Source organism: Panthera uncia, chromosome C2 (genome assembly GCF_023721935.1).
Source record: "Panthera uncia isolate 11264 chromosome C2, Puncia_PCG_1.0, whole genome shotgun sequence".
Taxonomy (NCBI): Eukaryota; Metazoa; Chordata; class Mammalia; order Carnivora; family Felidae; genus Panthera; species Panthera uncia.
Window position 1 is genome coordinate 46767605 of NC_064810.1, and position 27394 is coordinate 46794998.

Genomic DNA, 27394 nt, shown 5'->3' on the forward strand with positions numbered 1-27394 from the left:
CTCTAACCTCTTTTTTTTTTTTTTTTTCTTTCCTTCCCCTCCCCCATGGGTTTCTGTTATGTTAGGGTTTTATATAGGTAGAGACCACATCTACCTCCTTCACCGAGTATCTTCCACAGGACCTGGCCTGTATGTAACAGACATTTAATTAATTGTTGTTTTGGGTTATTTTTTTCTTTTTGAGTGAATAAATGAATGAATGGCATGCAGCCCTAACTAGCTAACTAGTTTAATTTTAAAAAAATGTATAAATTAATATACTCATGCATTTATATATATTTGAGGAAGTATCCAAAGCCTCTGAAAGGAAGATTTGATGTTTTTGACAACAGCCTTTAAAAGTAGTCAAATTCAGGGACACCTGGCTGGCTCACTTGGAGGATTATGTGATTCTTGATCTTGGGGTCCTGAGTTCGAGTTCCATGTTGGGTGTAGAGATTACTTAAATAAATAAACTTTTAAAAAGGACTCAAATACCCTCAGTTAACAGGAAAGTCAATATGGCTCAGCTTTTTATTCACTTGTCTGATGCCAACCTGCAAAATAGGTCTGTCATAGTAGAGAAGGGTTGATGATGGAAATTGTTCTTTATAAAGTTCCCTCAGCCAAAGGAGAGGTAGAAGTGCTTTGTTCTTTACTAAAACCCGAACACCAAAAGACTTAGCCCAAAGTATGGTCGAGGGAGCAACCCTTGAGGCTGGGTCCCTGATGACTTTCCTTCAAAGGCCTCTCTGCCCACTGAGCCACTGTTCTATCTAGTAACATTGGGCAGGACAGGAACAAGAAGTTAATTCTACCTGTAACTCCTTTCTATGTGGCTTTTGAGAAGCTACCATTTGAACTCTTACTTTATAAAGTCATAGTATCAATGCTAACCTATTTGGCCAAGATATTATGAAAAGTAATTTAAGGCTTTAAAAAAAAACCCCATGGTTGAAGCCACATTTTTATACAGACTTGTCATAACAATGTTTGTTTCTCACTTTACTGGTTACTTCAAGGCCCAAAATGCAGTAATACATATGGTTAATATACATGGTTTGTTTTGTGTTCTGAAAAAGTATGCATGGTTTCAAAAAAAAAGGGAAACTTTTTTTTTTCTTCACAGCCTTTCCCCCACTGAAACTGAAAAAGGAAAAAGAAATTATGCAAGCTTTTTTGAAGGTGCAGACAAATTTGGCATTTCACTTATGGGAAAATTTTGCAAAACTGTACTGACTAAAAGTGATTTTTGTTTTGGCTTTCCTGTGAAGCCATCCAGAAAGGTCAAAAATTACTGGCATTGCTTTTGTATGAAACATTTCACATAGACTCCACTTGTAATTCAGCCAAGTACATAATTCAGGTCATCGGTGACACACATATCCATACATTGGAGCTGGTCAGTGAACAGAAAGTAGTCATGAAATGTGGATATAATATTACCTTATGGATAGACCAAGTTGTACAGATTACAGCAAAGGAAACTTTGCATTAACATGCTTGGGAAAGGTTTCCTGAGTTGATCCCTGCCCCCACCCTCCCTCAGTGGGAAAGCCAATTGTTTAGTGATTAAGACAAAGACATCACTTGGCAAACATTTTGGCCTAAACTCTGTGATATCAGTCTCCTTTAGGGTTTTCCACATAAAACAAATTCTCCAAAGAAAACACAGAAATTGAACATAAATTTGAAATCCATTTTTATACCCTTTAAGGTCTCTTTAACTTAATCATGTATTTCTTAATTTTTATTTTATTTCTAAGTAGATATTATCCAACATTAATAAGTGCTAAACATTCACAGTGGAGTTTCAATCCAATAGTCCTTTATGGTTATCCTCACCCAGTTCCCTTTTTATGGGGGTTATGATATCTTTCTTTGTTTCTGTGTCCTGATGGTCACTGATTTGGGAGTGGCTTCCATCACTTTGAGGTAGAAAGTAAACATTATGCTTTGACTCCTTAGGACAAGTTTGTCTTGCTTTTGTGAAGAGTGGCTGTGTGCTCAGGGGAAGTACTCTCACTGAAGTTAGAAGGACTCCGTAATGTTGCGCGTGTTTTGTCACTTGTCACTGGGGAATGAAACAAAGGAGCGGTATTTCACTCTTGTGTAAGCCCCTTCTCTGTGTATATTTACAGAAATTTTTAGAGTTCTCCCACTTGCTGTTTTGTTAGGTGGGTTTCATTTAATATGTTGATGCGCATGGCCTTAAAGCAGGTATAAGTCCTGAGACCCACGGTCTCCCTGTTGGAGGCAAGGGAGCAGGGAGCACCAATGCCACAAGAGTGCCAGGATATGGGAGTTGTGTTGTTGGGTGTGCTAGGCAGGGGAAGAATTGTCTGCATATCATGTGAGTTGAAAATAGGTTTAACATTCTCATACCCAAAGAGTTCCATCTGGAAGCTGTTCCTTGGCAAACAGAAATAGGTGAATATTCTCATATCTTCTGGAATGGCTGCTACATAGGGAATAAGAGTCACTCCAGTCACTTTTTCCTATTTTTTGGTAATGGTATATTCACTTTCATTATTCTTTAAGACAGAGAAGCTTTGTGTCTAAGGTTAAAATATATGATCTTTTAAATTCTTCCTCTTAAACCCCTTCTATATATGTAGAAATGGCATTCTTAATATACTGATTCCATGGTGTACAATTTACATTCAACGCACTGTTTTCCTTTTCCTCTAGCACATGGCCTTTATTCCCACTGAATTTTTGTTCCCATTTCTCAGTGTTGTTCTCTTTGCTGTCTTGTGGTTTAAATAATCTTCATCATCTGCCTCCCAAAATTACAGTGTTAAAACTTCTCCTAAGCCTTCCACCAGAAGATACTTGATATACAACAGTGAATTTTAAAACTGTACCTCAGACAGCCCTCCACAGTCCTACCCTAAATCTGCATCATCTTGCCTTCTCTGTTAATGTGGGAAGCCCCCTGGGCAGGAGCAAGCAGTGCCTCTATGTTCTATGGCAGACAGCACTTCAACCATGGTCAGTACATTTTCATAAAAATGAAAGATGAAAGGAAGTGTCTGTGTTCAGCAGGTTAGTGCCAAATAAGTGTGGAGGCCAAATGAGGCCACGGGTGCCAAACCACAGGGGTTCGAAATAATATTTAATATAATATTGTCTCATTGAATAACAAATCTCATATTGTAATGTCTGAGTCAAATCTTCCCTTGGTGCCAGACTTCTCTGTAGTCCTTTTATCTTTCCCTCAAGATATTTCAAGTTCATAAGGGGCAAGGTAACAAGACCCCCTTCTAGGTAGTGAGTAGGAAACAAACCTGATGAATGTGGAAAGAAGTGAATGGGTGTGAGGGCCATGGATTCTCTGGGAATCTGACCAAGTGTCTACCATGATGTGCACTGAAAAGAAATGGAAGTTTGCCATTAACCTAGCTATTGTGTAACTTCATTTACCTAGATAAAATATGAATTGTAAGTAGTTAGATAAAGTAGCTGAGACTATTAATATTTTAGAATAGAGAGCTCATAAGTAATTATATTTTTCTGTGATTGTTAGAATACAGCATCATGAAGTACACATGGAATAACTAAAGTGAAAGGACAGTTCAGTAAAAACTTGACATTGCAAAGATTGGTTATTTCCTATCTTTGTATTATTAATATAGAGCCTTAATTGTCCTTTCCATTTCAAATGGAGGCTCATACTTTCTAAGGTGGCTCAGAACAGACGGGCAAAATGGATCAAAATAATCTGCCCTTCATATGGTTATAAAATTTTTACCAACCAATCTCCTTTTTTGCAGCCAAACTTCTCAAAATAATAGTTCACACTTTAAGCTTCTACATTCTGATGTCTTATTTATCTGTCAAAGCATTGTGATTTGGCTTCTGCCTTCACTTTATTAAAAGGGCTCATTAAGTTTTCCTGTCTTCCTGGTTGCCAATCCTGGGACATTTTCTTCTCCTTTTTTGTATTATTTGGTGCTATTTGACTGCTCATTCCCCCACTTTTGAACTATCTCCTTCACCAAAATCCTGCAACAACAAAAACCTGTGCACCATTTCTATATTTTGTACCTTGGTGAATAGCCAGGAGTGTTTCTCAAAACTCCCTATATTTCAGGGCACCTGGGTGGCTCAGTCAATTAAGTCAGACTCTTGATATCAGCTCAGGTCGTGATCTCAACGTTGTGAGATCGAGCCCCACCTGGGGCTCCACGCTGAGCACAGAGTCTGCTTGGGATTCTGTCTCTCTCCCTCTCTCTCTTCTTCTCCCCCACTGTGTGCACGTGCACACACTCTCCCTCTCTCTCTAAATAAATAAGTAAACATTAAAAAAAAAAAACAAACCTCTGTGTATGTCTTCCTCTGCTCTCCAGTCTGATTAGTCATTCATTAGTATTGACTATACGTCATAAATATTTCTTGTTCACACCCTGATGTCTCTAACCCAATAACCATGGGAATATAAATCTTCCCCCAGTCTAAAGTTCTTATCTTTACTCCATATTGCCTCAATGGCTCTTTAAGAAAGCATACCTGATCAACTCATTCTTCTCACAGTTTGTTATTTATGCCTTCTTGCCAACAATATAAAATCCAACTGCTTGTGGCTAGCCTTTGCTTTTCTCATCCTGAAATTACACCTTGTGCTATAGCCATGTTTCCAGAAAGCTTGAGTTCCCTCACTTTTCATACTATTTTCTTACCTCTATGCTGTGATACTTATTTCTGCCCTTGCCTGGTCTATAGTTTCCATTCTTATTTACATAGGACTAGACCCCTGTTACCTCCTCTGTGCAGCTTTCACAGGGCTCTCCATTGCAGAATTAGGTGTCCAGCATTTATGTTTCCACAGTTTTTATCATAGCTGGTTATTCTTGCATTATATTGAAATTATCTTTAAACATATCCCTTTCCTCACTCTAGACCGTGAGACCTTTCAGAGCAGAAGCTGTGTCCTATGCATCTTGTATTCCTGTATCCCTGGTATAAATGCCAACTCCATAGTGAGAGGTTGTAAGAGTTTGTAGAGTGGATCTTTGTCTTTCCAAAGAGGCCTTACCTTTCACATTCCTGTTCTAGTAAGCTTATGAATTCATCACTCTTCTCCATGTATTCTTTATGTTTTCTCTTTTCTTCCTCCAACTCCAATATGGTTTGCCTGTGAGATTTTTCTGCCATTAAAAGCTGTTCCAGGATTCGTCTATGAGATTCTTTATGTTTTTCCATGACTTTGTCCAACTACAAAAAGAAAATGCATTTATAATGTGTTAACTGTAAATCCTTCATAATACTGCCATCTTTCATTCACTCTTTTAGAAATGTCTAAGTTTTGACTAATTAATTTGGCAATGGGTTTCTGATATTTTTGTTTGGTTTTTATCATTACTGTTGTTAACTGATACTTTTTGATGCATTTCAACACAAATGTAATCTTTTTACTGTCATAGTTTTTTGTTTTTTCTCAGACAGAATAATTGGTGCCTCTGTAGATATCAGAATAATTTACCCAAACCCATTTTCTGACACTTCCTCCTCTCTCCGGAAAAACTTTGTCAGAGGAATGATGTAAAGTAAAGAAATCCTTAGATAATGTTTGATTCTGAAGCAGCCTAGCTGCTCTCCTGCCCCAGCCCTCCCTCCCTTTAGTAGGCCTGTTGGATCCCGTGGTCCATTATTCACTGAATTTTGCTTCAAGGTGTTTACATATTTTAAGAATTCTTGTTAATCAATTCTGTGTTGGTTATGTAGTGTTAATGTGAACAGATGTTAACACCAAGTCCTCTCTGGTTTCTGTGGCCTACTTATAGCTGTGTTATAAAATGATCACCCTATGCCTGATTTATGTGTTTGTCTTCCCTACTAGACTGTGAACTCACTAAATGCAGGGCCTACGTTGATTTTTTAAAAAATTCTTAGCATCTACATCAAAAAGAATCAAATCTTTCCATTTGCAACAACATGGATAGATCTAGAAAATATAATGCTAAGCAAAATAAGTTAGTAGGAGAAAGACAAATATGGTATGATTTCACTCATGTGGAATTTAAGAAACAGAACGAATTTAAAAAAGAAAAAATAAAAAGAGACAAACCAAGAAACAGACTTTTAAGAGAACAAAGATAGGGTTACCAGAGGGAAGGTGGTTGGGGGGAGGGATGAGTGGAATAGGTGAAGGGGATTAGGATTACACTTGTCTTGATGAGCTCTGAGTAATATATGGAACTGTTGGGTAACTGTATTATACACTTGAAACTAATATAGCACTGTATGTTAACTATACTGGAATTAAAATTTTAAAAAAAATTCTTAGGATCTGACAATGCCTTGCTTATAATAGGTGTAAAATGATATATGTTTAAAGATTGAAAACAAAACAAGCAAACAAGGAATCAAGAAAAAAAAAACAACACGAGGAGAGGAGACTGATTAAAACAGAAGTGGCTCAGGATCTTTAGCCAGTGATAAATTAAGATCCAATTAAGAATGTGGTTTGGGGGGTGCCTGGGTGGCTCAGTCAATTAAGCATCCAGCTCTGGATTTTGGCTCAGGTCATGATCCTAGGGTAGTAGGATCAAGCCCATGTCGGGCTCTGCGTTGACCATGGAGCTTGCTTAAGATTCTCTCTCTCTCCCTCTGCCCCTTTCCCCTACTCACTCGCTCTCTCTAAAAAAAAAGAAAAGAAAAGAAAAGAAAAGAAAAGAAAAGAAAAAAAATATATATGTAGTTTAGAAAGCATGTGACTTTCTAGATTAAATAGTAGGTGCTATAATTGGTAGTATTATTTGATTTTGCCCTCTGCCTTTATTGTAAAATATTGAAAAATTGTGACTCTGAATTTGAAGCCAGTTTAAATTGTATATCTTTAAAAAGCACATACATGACTAGGATCCGAGGCACAAAATGGTCAAGTTATTTCAGAAAAAGAATAGAACAAAGGTATACCAGCATATAGAACCCAACTAATTCCCTCGAACCTATAAACGCTTAGGCTGGTTGTCTAGTTTTCTAATATAGGTTTATGAGGTGCTTTAACACACACACGCTCACAGAATACTTCATTATGCCAAACAGGTGTTGATGGTTTTTAATAAATATAACCAGTACTTTTGTGGAAGCTGAAATTGCTAACTTGTATTGCCTGCTGGCAGAGTCACTGTTAACTAATGACCATCTTCTGAGAGGCAGGTTGTAGTGCTCATTTGTCCCAGGTCTCAAGCCACAATAGCCCTCTGAAAATTTCTCACAGTTCTCCAAACATTAGAGTGGATTATAAAGGAAATTCAAATTAAATGCTTTTCGAATTTGAGAGTGAAATAGTGATGGATCAGCCTTACTTTAGGAAAGTTGTCAGTTGACTTAGAAAAACATTAAACTGAGAATAAACTAAGGGTTGATGGGGGTGGGAGGGAGGGGAAAGTGGGTGATGGGCATTACTACATGCTGTTCAGTGCAGCCACTAAGGAGCTTATATTTGCAATAGGAGTAATTGCAAAGCTATCAAGTAGTGACCTTACAGAGCAAAAGCTCCCAAAGAGTCACTGATTCCAGAGGCCTTTTAGCTTACAGTTGAAGTTTTATTCTGTGCCTTAATTTCTCCATGCCTAGAATGCCTCTTGGGAAATAGCCAGTTGTTTTCAATTCAGTTTCTAATACATACCTGACAGATCACATGATGGACCTCATCCTCCCTGAATTCATTACATTTCCCATTACTTGTGTGTGTGTGTGTGTGTGTGTGTGTTTAGCCAACCCACCTAACCTTTTTGTACTTCAGGTTCTTCATTTATACATTAAGAGGTTGGACTTCTCAGATCAATTCCAGTGCCACAATTTTCTCAAGGAAGGAAGTGTTTTTTAAGTGCCTATTATGCTATATGTACTAAAGTACGGTGGTAGTTGCTATGGGGAATACAAGAGAAGTTTGAAGTCTCAGTGGGTATACTCCTACTTGGAAGATAAGACACACACATGAAACAATTAGGAGCAGTATAAGGTGGTACATCATTAAGTACTAAGGGACTACTAGAGAACCATTGCCCCTTTTTTTCTTTATCCCTGCTTGCAGGTTGAATAATGCCTGGAGAAGAAACAGGAAGACTTATCCATCATTTCAGGGAATGCCCAGGGCAGAATGATAGAAAAGGTGGCTCTTTAATGTTTACTGTGCAATGGCAAGCTTTCTGCTTATCATTTTAGCTTCCCTGATATTGTGTCCTACCCCTAGCCCAGCAAGGCACCCAAAACTTAAAGCTTACTTCTAAAGGAGGTTCAACAATGGCAGTATTTTTCAAAGTGTGGCAGGCTGACCACCTGCATCAGATGAATCACCCTGAGAGTTTATTAAACATATGGATGTCTGTCTCTCCAGAGGCAAGGGAAACAAAAGCAAAAATGAACTATTGGGATCTGATCAAGATAAAAAGCTTCTTCACAGCAAAGGAAACAATCAGCAAAATTAAAAGGCAACCGACGGAATTGGAGAAGATGTTTGCAAATGACATATTAGATAGAGGGTTAGTATCCAAAATCTATAAAGAGCATATCAAACTCAACACCCAAAGAACAAATAACCCAATGAATAAATGGGCCAAAGACAGGAACAGACACTTTTCCAAAGAAGACATCCAGATGGCTAACAGACACATGAAGAGATGCTCAGCATCACTCATCAGGGAAATAGAAATCAAAGCCACAATGAGATGCCACCTCATACCTGTCAGAATGGCTAAAATTAACAACTCCTGCAACAACAGATGTTGGCAAGGATGTGGAGAAAGAGGAACCCCTTTGCACTGCTGGTGGGAATGCAAACTGGTGCAGACACTCTGGAAAACAGTATGGGGGGGTCATCAAAAAATTAAAAATAGAACTACCCTATAATTCAGCAATTGCATTACTAGGTATTTACCCAAAGGATACAAAAATGCTGATTCTAAGGATCACATGCACCCCAGTGTTTATAACAGCACTATTGACAAAGTATGGAAAGAGCCCAGATGTCCATCGACTGATGAATGGATAAAGAAGATGTGGGGTATATGTGTGTGTATATATATATACCTATACATATATACATACATACAATGGAATATTACTCAGTGATCCAAAAGAATGAAATTTTGCCATTTACAACAACGTGGATGGAACTAGAGTGTATTATGCTAAGTGAAATAAGTCAGAGAAAGACAAATATATGATTTCACTCATGTGGAATTTAAAAAAAAACAAATCAGATGAATGTAGGGAAAGGGAAGCAAAAATAAGATAAAAACAGAGAGGAAGACAAACCATAAGAGACTCTTAAATACAGAGAAAAAACTGAGGGTTTGTTGGCGGGGCATTGTGCGGGGGGATGGGCTAAATGGGTGATGGGCATTAAAGAGGGCACTTGTTGAGATGAGCATTGGGTGTTATATGTAAGTAATGAATCGCTAAATTCTATTCCTGAATTTAAAAAAATATTTTTTAAAAATATGGATGTCTGGGAGTACCTGGGTGGCTCAGTTGGGTAAGCATCCGACTCTTGATTTTGGTTCAGGTCATGATCTTGCAGTTCATGAGTTTGAGCTCCATATTAGGCTCTGTGCTGACAGTGCACAGAGATTGAGAGCTTGAGATTCTCTCTTTCTCCCCCTCTGTCTGCCCCTCCCCTCTCTCAAAATAAATAAATAAATTTTATTTGAAAAAAAAAAGAAAAAAGAAAAGAAAACAACTTAATTTGCTATGGCACCAAAAAATAAAATAAAATACTTAGGAATAAACTTAACGAAGGAAGTGAAAAACCTGTCTCTGAAAACTATAAAACTTTGATGAAAGAAATTGAAGATGACACAAATGGAAAAATATTTCATGCTTATGGATTGTAAGAATTAATATCGTTAAAATGTTTATACTATCAAAGCCATCCTTGTCAAAATCTCAATAGCATTTTTCACAGAACTAGAATAAATAATTCTAAAATATTTATGGAACCACAAAAGACCCCAAATAACCACAGCAATTCAGAGAAAGAAGAACAAAGCTGGAGATATAATTTCAGGTTTCAAGATATACTACAAAGCTGTAGTAATCAAAACAGTAGTACTACAGGCACACACATAGATGTAATAGATCAGTGAACAGAATAGAGATCCCAGAAATATATTGAAACTTATAGGGTCAGTTAATGTATGACAAAGGAGGCAATAACAGACAATGGGGAAAAGACAGTCTCTTCAACATATAGTGTTGGGAAAACTGGAGAGATATATGCAAAAGAATGAAACTAAACCACTTGCTAACACCATACACATGTATACAACACACACACACACGCACACACACACAACTCAAAATGAATTAAAGACCTAAGTGTGAGACCTGAAACCATAAAACCCCTAGAAGAGAACACAGGCAGTAATTTTTTGACATCAGCTGTAGCAACATTTTTCTAGATATGTCTTTTAAGGCAAGGGAAACAAAAGCAAAATAAACTATTGGGATTACATCAAAATAAAAAGCTTTTGCACATTGAAGGAAAGCATGAACAAAACAGGAAGGCAGCCTACTGAATGGGAGAAAATATTTACAAATGATATTTGATAAGGGGTGAATATTCAAAATATACAGCTCAACACCCCCCCCCAAAAGTCAATCACATTGAAAAATAAGCAGAGGACCTGAATAGACATTTTTCCAAAGAAGCCATTGAAATGGCCCAGAGACACATGAAATGATGCTCAACATCACTAATCAACTGGGAAATGCAAATCAAAACCACAATGAACGATCACATTACACCTGTCAGAATGGCTAAAATCAAAAAGACAAGAATAACAACTGTTGAGGAGGATGTAAGGAAAAAGGAACTCTCGTACACTGCTGGTGGGAATGTAAATTGGTACAGACACTGCGGAATACAGCATGGATCTTTCTCAAGAAATTATAAATTGAAATACCATGTGATCCAATATTTCCATTACTGGGAAAACTAATTCGGGAGAATATATGCACCCCTATGTTTATTGCAGTATTGTTTACTATTCTTTGTAGCAAAGATATGGAAGCAGCCTAAGTGTCTATTGAGAGATAAATGGATAAAGAAGGTGTTGTATATATAATACACAATGGAATATTATGCAGCCATAAAAAGTGCTGAGATATTCATCCTTTACAACAATATAGATGGACCTGGAGGGTATTATGCTAAGGAGAATAAGTCAGACTGAGAAAGACAAATACTTTATGATTTCACTCATATGTGAAATCTAAAAAACAAAGCAAATGAATAACAAAAAGCAGAATCAAACCTATAAAAACAGAATAAACTGATGGTTGCCAGAGGAAAGCGTGGTAGGGGGATAGGCAAAATGGGTGAAGAGGGATGGGCGATACAGGCTTCCAGTTATGGAATGGAGAAGGGATGGGAATAAAAGGCACAACATAGGAAATACAGTCAATGATATGGCAATAGTGTTGTATGGTGGCAAATGGTAGCTACACTTGTGGTGAGCATAGTATAACGTAAGGAGATTTTGAATCACTCTGTTGTGCAACAGAAACTATTGTAACATTGTATGCCAACTATACTTAAATTAAAAAATATATATTTTAAAGACCTTTGGCTTTTTACCATTTTTACTTAAGCCTCCATCATGCTTCTTTTCATGTCAGGTAGTTTTGGAAGGACTGGATGTTTTGGGGGTCTTACTAACAGGAAATTCATTTGGTTTCACAGTCACTTTTATGTATAGTCAAGCTGTTGCTAGACATCTTGGCATAGGAAAGGCTTCCAGAAATTTATTGGCCACTGTGCCGCCTCACCCAGCCATTGTCAAATAAAGATGAAAGGCCAAAGATTATATCCCAAAATGAATATGTCCTTTGGTTCCCAGCACTGGAAGTTTATGGATTGAAAGAAGAAAGTTTCAAAATATCTGGAGCCAAAAGCTAGTCAGTCAATGAAAATTTCCCTTTCAGTTCCTGGCTTCAGAATTTCTGCTTCTAAGTAAGCTTTTTACTTTCATGTAAGCCCATCCATGTGTTGAAGAGTATGTTAGTTAATTTAACATTTTTCTGTACTTTTTAGTAATCTAATTTCAAAGGATACGTAGTCCACAATGTTACTGAAATGGAATTTCTTTATGTTCTACATGACTAATTCATACTCTTCCTCTGGATCTTGGGTTGCCTGATTCTTCTATCTTAATTTTATCTTCCATTATACTCTCTGATAGTGCTTTGTGGTTTTCACCATAGAAATCAATATTATATATAGTTGTATACTTACTTTCTGTCACTCTCTTAGACATTAAATATGCCAAAGACAAGCACAACTATTTTTATACGTCAACTATTCAGTAAAATTTTTTTAAGTTTACTTATTTATTTTGAGAGAGTGAGAGAGGACACATGAGTGGAGGTGGGGCAAAGAGAGGGAGAGACAGAATCCCAAGCAGGCTCCATGCTTTCAGCGCATGGAGCTGAAACATGAGGCTCAAAATCATGAACTGTGAGATCGTGACCTGAGCCAATATGAAGAGTCAAACGCTTAACTGACTGAGCCATCCAGGAGCCCAACTCTTCAGTAAATATTACATAAAAGAATAAAATGAAATTTAAAAGCTAAATTATACAGTTGCTTAAAACAAGTAGTTTAAGAACTGTCCTAAGGTGTTGCTAACAAGATATGCAGATTATTTTATTACAGTACCCTGATAAATCCAAAATATATTTTTCTTGATATCTTTTTTGGAAGAACTAAGAATATGTTAGGCAATTAACTTCAATATCTTTTTTTTTAAGGGAACTTCTAATATAGAACCCTAGTTTGGAAAGGAATAGGAGGTAAAAAGTGTTATAGACTCTGAGTTCTTATGTCTTCTCTTTCTCTTGAGAGCCCAGCTATCCTGTCACTCCATTCCTGTTCTTCTAGCTCACATGCCTCTACCAGTCTTTCATCTTAAGTCATTGTTCCTACCATGTGACGTAACTGAGAGCAGTGAGTTCTTCTAAGCAATTTTGCCTTAAGAATAGATGAATCCCCTTTAGTTTGGTTAAGATTGTTACATTTTTCAAAAAGAGTGTTGTGAAGAAAATAAAAGGTCATGGGATGTTAATACCCCAGGATGGGAAAAAGCGAAAGAAGAATAATTATTCAGCATGCAGATCCTTATTCTGCAATAATTCAGGTACAGCCATGGATGGTCTTGGTGAGAAAGCTGCCTAGGGAATCCTACTTAAAATTCCCCCGTATTGTTTATTCTCTGGATACTTCCCCTTGCCTCATTATGTCTCGATAGAAAAAGAGGGCAGACAGCTGAACTGTTGGGTAACTAGACTTATGTGGGCTTCAAGGGATGATGGATAGACTGATAACTGAGGAGGGAGAAACCTATAAGGCAGCAGTAGAAGACAAGAGAAGAAAAGTGGGCAAATCATGGAAGTGAGAATGTGAGAAGTGTGTATACATAGGGGAGTATATATGTGTATGTGTTTTGGGAGTAATCAAATACAGTTGGATTTGTAAAGGGCTAAATTATAGATAACTTTCAGGGACAAGCATTTGTAGAGAGGTTATTTCCAACTTTGCATGTGTTTAATAGAATTATTTTGAAACTAAAGCTTTTCCTAGTCATTTCAGTGTAAGTTTGGAATCATTCCATTCATTTCACACTGAAGTATTGAGGGGTTGTCCCATTTTTGGAGTTTTTTAAGGATATTTTCAGCGATCATCAGTTTGCATTTGCGCTTATATGGGTTGGGGAATTTGTGCCCAATGCTGTTTCACAGTCACTATGTTGGGAGCCAGGATACGGTTTTAACACTCTTGACTTGAATGAAGCTTCAGCTCCTCTTTCTCAAATTTGGGTTAAAGTGCAAGTCAACAGACTTTGGGTGGTCTCACCTTCACCCCTCAGAGAAGCAAATCCACATGACCAAACTCCTTCACAATTTGGCAAGACAGTAGTCTTCTCTCATGAGACACCCAAGACAAGAATAGCAAGGACATTGGAGGTCAGTCCTGAGGTAGGTTGCCAGAGCTTATGTGGGGGAAATTTGTCCAAAACTTGCTTTCACTCTCTCCAGCCTTAACTCATGCTCCTAGTTGTTTCCCTTTTATAAAAATGAAAAATTATGAAATTTTCCATTGAGGTCTCGGAGGAAAATAGAAGAATAAAATAAGGATGCCAAAGAGTTTTAGAAATGTCAGCAAGGAAAAGAGCAAGCAGTACCACATCTTCATGTAGTGGTGGCCATGTTGGGACTTTTCCTCTCTGCCATTGTCATTGCTGGGCACTCTTGATAGGGGAAGATCTTTGCTGTTATTAAATTTTTGAAGGAAAAAGAGGATAGCACTCATCTAAAATACATGCTTTCTAAAACTCCATTTCTTGGACAGTTCTTCAGATCATTTCCATTCATGCTCAGAATTTCTATGACATAATACCTCAGTGTTTTCAAAGAAATTAACCTCTGTGCTTGAGCTTTATCTGTTTTTTATTATAGCCTGTATAGCCTTCAAGTTCCCACAAGTGCCATCCCGTGTGTGTGTGTGTGTGTGTGTGTGTGTGTGTGTGTGTGTGTGTGTCTGGGTGTTTGTGTCTCTGTGAGTGTGTGTGTGTGAGAGAGAGAGAAATTCTCTTGCATTTGTCAGCTTTCAGTCTCATGTCAGAGAACAAACCTACTGGAAACATCCTGTATGATTTATTCTCCTTTTCTTTCCTGTAGAACATGTAGTATTTATCTAGTTGGGAAGATTTTAAATGTGTTAGAACACAAAACTGTAAATAATCAAAAAAGAATTATATGTCATGCTCACCTGCCAGGCCTAGTGCTTGGCTGGCTAGTGAACTTTGCCACCTTCTAGGTGCACACCCCGATGTGATACATACCTCATTCATTGGTTTTTCATAGATGTCCTCCTGCCAAGGGGCAGATTTTGCTTGAAAAGCATCTCGCTGGAGAGCCTCTAACACCTTTTTTGGAGTGACAAACCCATACTGAGCTTCCAGCAAAGCCAAGTCCATTTTTTCAGCCTTTAAAATGCCTATGACTTCATCTCGAGCCTGTAGGAACAAAAGGCATTTCAGAAAGCTTGCTTTATCTACCAGCAGTCTCTGAAAGTGATCTCTTGTGAGAATTGAGTGCTTTTTTCTTCTATTTCAGATATAAACAAATCATATTTGTTTATATTGCCTTTTACAAAAGGTAGCAAAACTATGTCCCTTCATCCTTCTTATAATCTAATTATACGTTAATAATATTTGAAAAGTGATCACTGTGCAACATGGGGGAGACTCAACATTTTTTACTGTTTGACAAGCAGATAACGTGATACTCTTTCTATGGGCTGACATGTAACATTTTCAAGGGTAAGAAATAAGATTCTCCTATATGTATAGTAGCTGTTTTTAATTTTTTATGCAGGTTAATAATGCTAGGGCAAGTCTAGGAGCCAGTTCACATGGGGTATAAAAGTGCCTTTTGTTATTTAAAGCAATCCAGAAGTCGTCTGGTATTATTCATACATGCCTGTGCACTGAAGCTCATGAGCAGCACGGACAAAGGATGTGATCTTTCACGTGTTGCTTGCCAATTGCATGTCATAATGAGAGCCCTTTTACGTAGGATTAATTGCCCTTCCAGTTGGCAGAAGATAATTATGTGTATGTGTACTTTCTTTCATGTACATACAGGTATGAACCACAGATCACCTATTTCCGTGGCAGCATACACACCAAATTCACAAGCAGCCTTCTCCTTGAATGTAGGGATAATTGTAAGCCAGCTGACCTGTAGTTCTCCTTCCAGAATGCTCAGAAGAAATAATAGATCATCTCTTGAGAGGTCCTCTCCTTGGTGACCGATACCACCATGTGACTTAGGACAGGGAAGAATTGCCTCCGACTCACTGGTGGGGTCTTTGTCTTGCTGTCTCTGCTTCATGTCCTCAGGCCCTTGGAAACCATGGCCTTTACTATGTCTTGGAAACTGCTTTGGGACTGAGCCCTCTGTGTCACTGCTTCTGGAACGCATTCTTTAAAGCCTGAAAAGAAGGAAAACAATTTGTAACTCCTAATGGAAGTGGAGTTTTAATAAGGGCACCTATTACTGCTTTAACAGGTCTGCACTCTTGCTCTATTTACCTCAGCCAAAGACTTGATCTTTCTGAAGTCTACAGCAGAGAATGGCATTAGCAGATTCATAAATCACAGTTTTATTTACACTTCTGTTTTTTAAATCAACATTTTAAAAAGGTGTTCTGCTTTGATTAAGGCCACTTATGTCCATGGGTAAACAGACTATATTTGAACTTCATCCACCAAGTATTTCATCTCCGGGATCCAGGTCATGCCTCTAACCACAGCCCAAGTGTTTACTGGAGTTAAGATGTACTTAGCACAATTGTAAAATAGTAAATTTGCTAATTGTTCTAAGTTTCTGCAGATTCACATTATAGTATTTCCTTTGGAAGCTTTAAAAATTTTTGAAATTTCTTAATCTTTGGTGCTTTAAGATAGAAGCATCAGAATTACTGCTAGAAAATACTTTGGGTTACATTGTTTTGACAAGGAAGTCCAATATTAAAGGAATGAAGCCTTGGTCTCTGGCTGTATCCCTGACATTCTGCTAAAATCCCAGATCTATCCTTGGATACGTCAAGGATTTATTGTTAGGACACTTATCTCCAAAACAAGAGACAATGCTGCCTATAGTAGTTGGCCACTATGGAAAATATAAAATAAATGCATATTTGAGGGACACATTAGCTCACATCTGATTATATTATTATCCAAATTATAATAGCAAGAAAAATTGTTCCAGCTTTGAGGTTTTTAATGAAAAGACAGTTTGCATTTTTTTCAGTTTTAGAAAAAATGCTACAGTGAATATTACATTTTTTTTCCTGTGTACATTTCTCCTTTAGGGTATAGGAGTGGGATTTTGGGGGTGCACAGTGTATGTTCTCTCTACATTTAGTCGAATTTATCAATTTTTAAATTAATTTTTTTTCCTTATAATTTGCATTAGACACCAAAACTTGATCAGTGACAGTAGAAAAGAGTGTGAAGACCGTGGACTCTGGGACCACACTGCCTGAGTTCAAATCCCTACTCCATTATTTGTTGGCTGTAAAACTTTGGGGAAGTTACTTAATACCTCTGTGCCTCACTTTTATCATCTGTAGAATGACAATGATAGAATGTTTGTAACCTAAAGTTGCTGTGAGGGTTACATGTCCGCACACATCAGATGTTTGCAACATGCCTGGTAGAAAATTGGCACTCTAAATAAACATTAGCTTTTATTATTAATATTATTATTAACTTTATTTTTATTTCCCCAAATTGTACAGTGAGTCTATATGCCTTTATAGTTAGGAAAAAATTTCAAGAAGAAAAGCAAGTATATTTGATTATCTCTGTCATCTAATGAGGTGTGAGGTATGAATACAGAAGGGGGAAGAAAAGATTACAAGAATAGCTTTGTGTCTTTGCTGGGTACTCTGTTTAAGAAATAATTCTCGGGGGTGGGGGGCGCCTGGGTGGCTCAGTCAGTTAAGCGTCTGACTTTGGCTCAGGTCATGATCTCACAGCTTGTGGGTTTGAGCCCTACGTCAGGCTCTGTGCGGACAGCTCAGAGCCTGGAGCCTGCTTCGGATTCTGTTTCTCCCTGTCTCTCTGCTCCTCCCCTGCTCACACTCTGTCTGTCTCTCAAAAAATAAATAAACATTAAAAAAAAAAAAAAAAGAAATCTCCAGATGCCTGGGTGACTTTGTCAGTTAAGCCTCCTACTTCAGCGCAGCTCAGCTCAGCTCAGCTCATGATATCAGTTTGTCAGTCCGAGCCCTGCATCAGGTTCTGCTAACAGCTGGAAGCCTGGAGCCTGCTTCCGATTCTGTGTCTCCCTCGCTCTCTGCCCCTCCCCCACTTGCACTCTGTCTCTCTTTCTCTTTCAAAAATAAACAAATATTAAAAAAAAAAAAAATTAAAAATTTAGGGGAGCCTGGGTGGCTTAGTCAGTTGGGTGCCTGACTTCAGCTCAGGTCATTATCTCGAGGTCTGTGAGTTGGAGCCCCACGTCGGGCTCTGTGCTGACAGCTCAAAACCTGGAGCCTGCTTCGGATTCTGTGTCTCCCTCTCTCTCTGCCCCTTCCCCTCTTGCACTCTGTTTCTTTCTCTGTCTCAAAAATAAAATAAACATTAAAAATTAAAAGAAAAGAAAAATAATTCTCACCAGCCTCAATTTGCTGGCACCACTTGAGAGACCTGAGTGTCAGAATAGTTTAGAAACCTTGAGGACTTCAGAGCCAGCCAGCTAGGCCTTGTTCATCCCTCATCCATCCTTCAACAAGCATTTACTGAAAGTGTGTCATGCGCTTTGTTGGTTATTTATGGTGTGGCTTTCTTGCTTCCCTTAATACAAATGATACACTTTTACTTAAAAGTTTATAGAAATAGTTCCTAAAACCGGGATCATGAGAAGTGCACTGAACAAGAAGTTAAATGAAAAGAATTATTTCATGAGGCACCCAGATGGCTCAGTTGGTTAAGCATCTGATTCTTGATGCTGGCTCGGGTCATGATCTCACCACTTGTGGGTTTGAACCCCGTGTTGGGCTCTAGCACTGGCAGCACAGAGCCTGCTTGACATTCTCTTTTTCTCCATCTCTCTCTGCCCTTTCCCCACTCACACTCTCCCTCTCTCTCTCAAAATAAATAAACATTTTTTTAAAAAGAAAAGAATTTATTCACAAATCACCTGTGGGACTTAGTTAAAACATTGACCCTCTGTAAGCCCAGTGTCCTTATTTGTGAAGTGAGGGAGATGGGGAGGTGATCTCTATGACCCCTTTCCCCTATAGTATATAACAATTCTTGCCAGTGTGCCTTTCTTCTAGCATAGGCTATCAGTAGTATATTTAGAAGAGACAGATTTGTGGATCTGCGTCTTACAGAAATCCACAGAAATCTAAATGCTACAGGGGATGATAATTTCCAAAAGAAAGAGATTACAGTTAGAAGACAGTCCTTAAGGAAATAATCCCAGTAAGAATTTTCAGCTGAGAATTTGTTTTTTAAGCCTCCCCATAACAATCAAGCTATAAAAGCAGAACTTGAAGGTGTTTATTGTCTTACGTGTTTATTATTTATATAATAAATATACATATTTATATGTTTATATATATATTATATATACATTATATATATATGTATTATATATATTATATTGTTAATATATATGATATATAATATATATTATATTGTTAATATATATGATATATATATTATGTGTTATATATATTATATATATTATATATATGTAATATATATAATATGTATACATATTATACATATATATACATATTATTATATGTTTTGTCAGCAGTAGGCCAAAGTCAGCTGATAACTAGTGAAACACTTTGCTTCGAAGTTGCAGTTTGAAACATTCACTTTCAAATTTTTACGAGTCACATAATGTGTTTTCTCTACAAGTTATCATTCTCACTTCCCTCTATCACACATTCACTCTATTAGACATTGGAAATTGAAAGATGGTGGTGGTGGTAATGATGATAGCTAATACTTATTGAACACTTACTACATGCCAGGTATTCTTCTAAGCATTTTACATAACTCATTCAGTTCTTGCAGCAACTCTATGGAGTAGGTAAGATTCTTCTCTCCATTTATGGTAAAGAAATGGAGGCACAGCTAACTTACTGAAGGTTGCACAGCTAGTACCTGGCAGAACTGCGATTTGAATCCAGGCAACCTGGCTGCAGAACCTGTACTCATAAAATTCATGCCATAATGCCATTATGCTGTACTGCCAAAGGCAAACAGTTACAGATACTTTGTGGAATGAATATAGACACCCTATCTGAAACATACTTATAGCCTTGCTAAGTAATTACAGTACAGATGAACAATCATCTGGGGTAGTAGTAACCACAGATTCTTCCCTAGATAGCCAAGAAAGAATTCATTTATTTGAGAAAAGCAAAGCATAGAGAAGTATATTTTTGTGTAGGGATGGAAGGTTGAGGTTCTGTGGGAGATATGACTGTGGAAAACCCCATTATATGTATGTGTTTATAAATAATGTATATACATTAGCATAGTATGTGCTATGTACCTTATGAAAACTGGTATATAGTGTACCTTTTGAAAACATTCAAAAATAAAAATGAAAAGTATCAGTTAAAAATTATATATCTAATTATTTTCTCCTACCCCATTGAGTTGTCTTAAACATCCCAGGAGAACCCTTGCTCTGGCCTATAGGAATAATGGAAGGTTCTTAACATAGACTAGATCTATTTAAAACAAATAAATATTGTACTGGCTTCAACAGCACGTGCACTAAAAAATTGATAAAATAGATAATTAAGTGCCACTTTATTTATAGATTTACTCACACATGAAGGACAGGACCATCCATGTCTTCTGTCCAATATTATTAATCTCCATTGGCATCTCCCATGGGGTATCTGACCTGGTGCTTCATACATAATGGGTATTCCACAAGGTGACTAGTTTGCTTCTTCCACTTTGTGGCCTACCCCAAAACTTAGCGGCTAAACAATAGTTCAAAATTCTGTGGGTCATTCTGTGGCTTAAGTCATCTTGCAGCTCAACTGGGCTTGGATGGTCTAAGATGACCTTATTCACATATCTGTCTGTCAGCCAGTTGGGCTAGTAGACCTCAGCTGATGGCACACACATTGCATTTGTGAACAGACCCATCATGAGCAGACTTCTGGTCTACTGAGGTGTTATATGTCTCCGCATGTTTACAGTGGTGGAGTTTCCTTGCCCTTCTGCCAACAACCACAAAATGATCAGTAATGAGAAGTAATTAAGTATCAAGAGGAAGAAAACAAAGACATGAATTTCATGATACTTCATGCTTTGTATTATCAGTGACTTCATTGTTTCTCTTGGCAAAATTTTAATGCATCTGTGCTTGGCCCAGGGGTGTGTACTGAGGAAAAGAAAAATTTTGTAATAGCAACAGTGGTTTGGGATTTTCAGGTTAAAAAAAAAAAAAACGAATGGAAAGTTGCTTTTGTTTATACCAAATAATGATGCCTTACTCTTTTCATAAAGTGCTGGCAGTGACCTAATGCCTGATGGTTTTGCAAGGAGAAATCCTGCTTAGTTGCCAGTTTAACACAGCCCAATGCATTGTTATCTGTGATTATCATAGCTGTAGAATGGCAGCCCTCAGGAGTGTAAGAGAGTGATAGACTGGGATTCAGGAAACCTGGCTTCCGATCTCAGCTCTATTTTAAATAACCAGATTCTGGGTTGTCACTTATAAAGTGAAGACATTGGGATAGGTTGGCCCTAAGAGGTCATTCAGGATGCAACAAGGACCAGGGATTCTTTTCCTTGACTTCTATCCTGTTCCTCACCCCCTAACAGATCCCCTGACAGCAGGATTTGGGCCTGAGACTAGATGATCTCTGAGGTCCTGGGGCTTCCCACTTTAGAATTATGTGATTCTCTGTTGTCTTGTATCTATGGATACAAATACAGTTCATTTGGCCCTGAGAAGCAGATTCTGTTTTGTTTTCCTGTGTGGTGACCTCGGTCAGTTTTTCTTGGGTTTAAGCTGGTTGAAATCATGGTGGGTCTTGGTAAAGATGTGTCCTTGCAGGAGAAGGACAAGTAAAGAATTTGCAGCTATTTACTTAATTTAAAGAAATGGATAAATATAAATAGTGACCTATTCAATCTACCACCTCCCTTCAACACACACAAACTTCTAGTCAACTCCTTACTATACTATATAAGTTACATTTTCTTAATCATTCTTTATTAATTTTATATATCAAAAGTTGCATACTATACATACTTGGGTGCTGTTTGGATAGTTTAGTCTCCATGTACCTGTTTATTTTCTTGTCTGAATGTTGGAGAAGAGGATATTTAACTTGTATACAGGAACCTGGAAAAGCCTCAATAAAAGAAATTGTTTTTGGTCTTGATCACTTACTATATTGAATTAGCTGAGCAAAACTCCGATTTAGGGAAGAAAATATTAGTAATAGTTGTAGCTTACATTTATTCCATACATAACAAATATAGGCCTGTTCTAAATGCTTTCCTTTGATCAACTCATTTAATGTTCACAAAACTGTTATTCATCCCCATTTTGCAGAGAAGGAAACTGAGGCTTGTAGCTGTTTAGTAACTTGCTGAAGGTCATACTACTAGCAAGTAGTACATCCCAACTTGGGCAGCCTGGATCCAAAGTGTCCAGCACATTACTATGCTATATCTACTTAGGATCTTATAAGAAAGCATACCTAGTAAAGGAAAAATCCTAGTTCAACATTAAGTTATTCACAAACATTTATGAACTCCTGCTATCCAGGTATTGTGCTAGGTGATTTGTTCTAGCTTATTTTTAGGCTTGGGTGTGGCATAGGCATAGCATAATAAAAGGATTATGAGATTGTGCAGTTAGATCTGGGCTTAAATCACAGCTCCAGTATGTTAGCTCTGTGGCCGTGGACCACACATAGTTACTAAATCTCCCTGAGCCTTCAAATGTAAAATGAAAGTAATGGTACCTGGTAATAGATTTATTGTTCATGCTTTGTGAGCAAAGGCCCCCTGTTTATGTCTGTATCCCTAGTGCCCAACAGATTTGGGCATCAGCAAGAATTCACTGATTGATCAAATCATGAAATCCTCAGCAGAGCTGGTTGGCTCTGAGTAGGAACTACTTTATTGTAAAGATGATTCATCTGGCTAGAAATTTAGAAGAATGGTATCAGGTGTACCTCATTTTATTGCATTTCATTTATTATGCTTTGCAGATACTGCGCTCTTTACAAATTCAAGGTTGTGGCAGATCTGTCAAGAAAGTCTGTCAGCACCATTTTTCCAACAGCGTTCCTCACTTTATGTCTCTTGGTCACATTTTGGTAATTCTTGCAATATTTCAGGACTTTTCATTAGTATTATATTGTTATGGTGATCTGTAGTCAGTGCTGTTACTCTTGTAATTATTTTGGGTAGCACTAACTGGACCCATTTAAGACAACAAACTTAATCAGTAAATGTTTTGTGTGCCCTAACTGCTCCGCTGACCAACCATTTGTCTGTATCTCTCCCTGTCCTCAGGCCTCTCTATTCCCAGAGGCACAATATTAAAACTAATCCAGTCAGTAACCCTACAGTGGCCTCTGAGTGTTCAAGTGAGAGGAAGAGTTGCACATATCTCAGTAAAAATGATTAAGCTTAGTGAGGAAGGCATGTCAAAAGCTGAAAGGCTGAAAGCTAGACCCCTATACCAAACAGCCAAGTTGTGAAAGCAAAAGAAAAGTTCGTGAAGGAAATTTAATGTGTCATATTGAACACAAGAATGGTAAGAAAGCAAAACAGCCTTATTGCTGATATGGAGAAAGTTTTAGTGGTCTAGATAGATGGTCACATCAGCCACACCCTTCCCTTATGCCAAAGCATTATCCAGAGAAAGGCCCTAACTTGCTTCATTTGTATAAAGACTGAGAGAGGTGAGGAAGCTGCAGAAGAAAAATTGGAAGCTAGCAGAGGTTGGTTCATAAGATTTAAGGAAAGAAGGCGTCTCTGTATGGTAAAAGTGCAAGGTGCAACAGCAAGTGCTGATGTAGAAGCTGCAGCAAGTTCTCCAGAGGATCTAGCCAAGATCGCTAATGAAGGTGAATACACTAAACAACAGATTTGCAGTGGAGATGAAACAGCCTTCTATTGGCAGAAGATGCCATCTAGGGCTTTCATAGGTGGGGAGGAGAAGTCGGTGCCTGATTCTAAAGCTTCAAAGGGCAACCTGACTCTCCTGTTAGGGCTAATGCAGCTGGTGACTTTAAGTTGAAGTCAGTGCTCATTTACCATTCCAGAAATTCCTGGGGCCTTTAAGAATTATGCTACAAATGCAACAAGAAAGCCTGGATGATAGCACATCTGTTGACAACATGGTTTACTGAATACTTTAAGCCCACTGTTGAGACCTACTGCTTATAAAAAAAGATTCCTTTCAAAATATAACTTCTCATTGACAATGTACCTGGTCATCCAAGAGCTCTGATGGAGGTATGTAATGAGATGATCATTGTTTTCATGCTTGCTAACACGGCATCCATTCTGCAGCCCATGGATCAAAGAGTAATTTTGACTTTCAAATCTTATTAAGATACAGATTTTATAAGGCTTTAGCTGCCATATTTAGTGATTCCACTGATGAATATGGGCAAAGTACATTGAAACCTTCTGAAAAGGTTTCTAGACACCATTAAGAACATTCATCATTGGGGCACCTGAGTGGCTCAGTCAGTTAAGCGTCGACTTTTGCTCAGCTCATGATCTCATGGTTCATGGTTTCGAGCCCCGCGTCGGGCTCTGTGCTGACAGCTCAGAGCCTGGAGCCTGCTTCAGATTTTGTGTCTCCCTCTGTCTCTGCCTCTCTTTCTCTCCCTCTCTCTCTCTCTCTCTTTTCAGAAATAAACATTAAAAAAAATTTAAAAAAAGAACATTCATGATTGATGAGAAGAGGTCGTCAACATTAACAAGAGTTTGGAAGAAGTTGATTACAACCCTCATGGATGACTTTGAGAGGTTTGAGACTTTAGTAGTGAAAATAACTGCAGATGTGGTAGAAATAAGCAAGAGAAGTAGAGGTAGAGCCTGAAGATGTGACTGAATTGCTGCAACCTCATGATAAAACTTTAACTGCAGACAAGTTGCTTCTTATAGATAATCAAAGAAAGTGGTTTCTAGAGATAAAAACTTCCCCTGGTGAAGATGATGTGAAGATTGTTGAAATGACAACAAAGGATTTAGAATATTTCATAAACTTAGTTGATAAAGCAGTGGCTGGGTTTGAGAGGCTTGACTCCAATTTTGAAAGAAATTTTACTGTAATGCTGTCAAATAGCATCACTTGCTACAGAGAATTCCTTTGTGAAAGGAAGAGTCCATCAATGTGATAACATTGTTGTCTTATTTTAAGAAATTGCCACAACCATCCTAGACTTCGGCAACCACCACACTGATCAGTCATCAGTCATCAACATCAAGGCAAGACCTCCTACCAGCAAAAAGATGACAATTTGTTTAAAGCTGACAGATATGGTTAGCCTTTTTTTTACCAATAAAGTATTTTTTAATTAAGGTATGTATGTTACTTTTTTAGACATAATGCTGTTGCACAGTTAATAGACTATATACAATATAGGGGCACTTGGGTGGCTCAGTCACTTAAGTGTCCAACTCTTGATTTCAGCTTGGGTCATGATCTCATGGTTCATGGGATTGAGCCCTGAATCAGGCTCTGCGCCGACAACCCCGAAGCCTGCTTGGGATTCTCTCTCTCTCTACCCCTCCCCCCCTTGTGAACATGCACACACACTCTCTCTCGGGAAAAAAAAAAAAAAAAAATATAGACCACAGTATAGTATAATCCTAACTTTATATATACTGGGAAACCAAAAAATTTATTTTACTCACTTTATTGCAATATTCACTTCATTGGGGTAGTCTGGAACTGAACCTGCAATATATCTGAAGTATGCCTGTACTGAGAAACTACTAATAGAAGTAGCTGGTATGTATAAACCTCTTACCATAGGCAAAGTGCTGTTTTAAGTGTTTTATATTATCTTATTTAATCTTAAAGAGTTTTAGCCCGAAGTAAAGACTGTTAAGAAAAGTCTTGGTAAAGATAAATTAAGGGTGGAGACTCTCATAGGAAATGTCAAAGACAAATGGCTATCAGTATCAGGGTAGTGCTGGTGCCTCTACAAAGTTCAGAGAGTGTGTGTGTATGTGAACACGCTGTGGGGAGAAGTGACTCTAGATCCCCAGGATTTATCAGAAACCTCCAGTTAGTATCACTGATCTTGAAAATATTTGATCATGTATACCCTGACCTTACCCCCACATACACACGTAAAATGAACTGAACATCCTCTACCCACCTCCTTTTTATTTGACAGCACATTTAACAATCATTAAAGCTGTTTTTATGTATGTGGCATTTTATACAGTGGTGTCATTTAAACTTGGTTTGGTAGGAAAATGGAGAGGTGAATTATTCTGATGGCGAGATGGCTGCACAATGCATAGGGAATCTGTGCTGACTGTAGGATGCTCATCTCTAAGGGACAAAGCTGGCGGTGAGCCAGGGCCTAAAATTTGAATGTGTTTAACATCCCATACTTTGCTGAATTTAGGGAGCAGGCTGTCTGCTACCTTTACATTTCCACTTGGGTTTACCCATCTTTCTACATGGAACTATTAAGCTATAACTTAGTTCCCTCCAAGGGGAATGGAAAGAGATGTAGTAAGATTATGGGGTTCTCAGCAGAGCTGGTTGAGCCCTTAATATTAACTGTCTCATGGTAAATGTGATTCATCTATGAAAATACTGGCTATAAATAGATGTTAATAGTGCCCAGCAAAACAGCCAGGTTGTACTAGCATGGCCACATTAGGGAAAAAAATCTTGTTGAGGATTTTATTTGGTTTCTCTTAAAATAAAAAAATAAAAAATGTCTTTCCTTTTATTGCCCTAACCACCCACACTTGAAGACACTAAACTCAGCCAACTGCAGTAAAGCTATCTGATGACTAAAAAAAGACACATTGAAAACCAGATAACCTAATTTAGCATTGGCCACCTTTATTTTTTTTCTTCTATTTTCAGCAAAAATCATTGAAACATTTCCTTAATGGTATTTTTCCTTGTAGGGAGAGCATGGACAAGGCTTCAGAGAGGGGAATGAAAGTTGGAGGGGGTGGGAGGGAGGGTGTGCTTCAGGTTATATTCCTAACAATTCTGTGTCCTCAGAGAAAGTCAAAGGGACAGAAAGAGAAGAATCAAATGTAAGGTTTAGAAGGCAGTGTAGTAGTTATTTCATCCATCCGCCACAGGACCAGCAATCAGTGTTTTCTGTTACTCACTGTTCCGCTGTTAGAAAAAGTACTTCCTTGTGAGCTGAATTCAGCTCCCAGGAACTTCGTTCATTTATCCTGCTTCTTCTTCCAGAGCTAAATCAAATAAGGCTACTCTTTGAGCCACACTGTAGTCCTTCAGTGGGAAGGGCTCTATTCTTTATTCCAAATGAAACATTCTCAGCTTCCTCAGTGACTCCTCACACACATTTTGATTATACCTGTTTAGACCTGACTACTCTTCATTAGGCTAGGTTGCTTCTTTTTTTTTTTTTTTTAATTTTTTTTTTTTTTTTAACATTTATTTATTTTTGAGACACAGAGAGACAGAGCATGAACAGGGGAGGGTAAGAGAGAGGGAGACACAGAATCTGAAACAGGCTCCAGGCTCTGAGCTGTCAGCACAGAGCATGACGCGGGGCTCAAACTCACAGCCCTCACGGACCGCGAGATCATGACCTAAGCTGAAGTCGGCCGCTTAACCTACTGAGCCACCCAGGCACCCC

At 38.0% G+C, this 27394-nt stretch overlaps 2 protein-coding genes across 2 annotated transcripts in view; one reads left to right on the top strand and one right to left on the bottom strand.

Moving 5' to 3' along the window:
- The window catches only part of FILIP1L (filamin A interacting protein 1 like), a 115925-nt gene extending 99950 nt beyond the window's left edge, over window positions 1–15975 (bottom strand). The window contains exons 1-3 of the mRNA XM_049629340.1: window positions 15733–15975; window positions 14832–15005; window positions 5018–5196 (exon numbers count right to left, since the gene is read on the bottom strand). Of these exons, the coding sequence (XP_049485297.1) occupies window positions 5018–5196; window positions 14832–15005; window positions 15733–15975 (596 nt within the window). The remainder of the gene's footprint in view (window positions 1–5017; window positions 5197–14831; window positions 15006–15732) is intronic.
- CMSS1 (cms1 ribosomal small subunit homolog) overlaps window positions 1–27394 on the top strand; it is a 380113-nt gene that overhangs the window by 105880 nt on the left and 246839 nt on the right. The gene's annotated exons all lie outside the window — the stretch shown is intronic.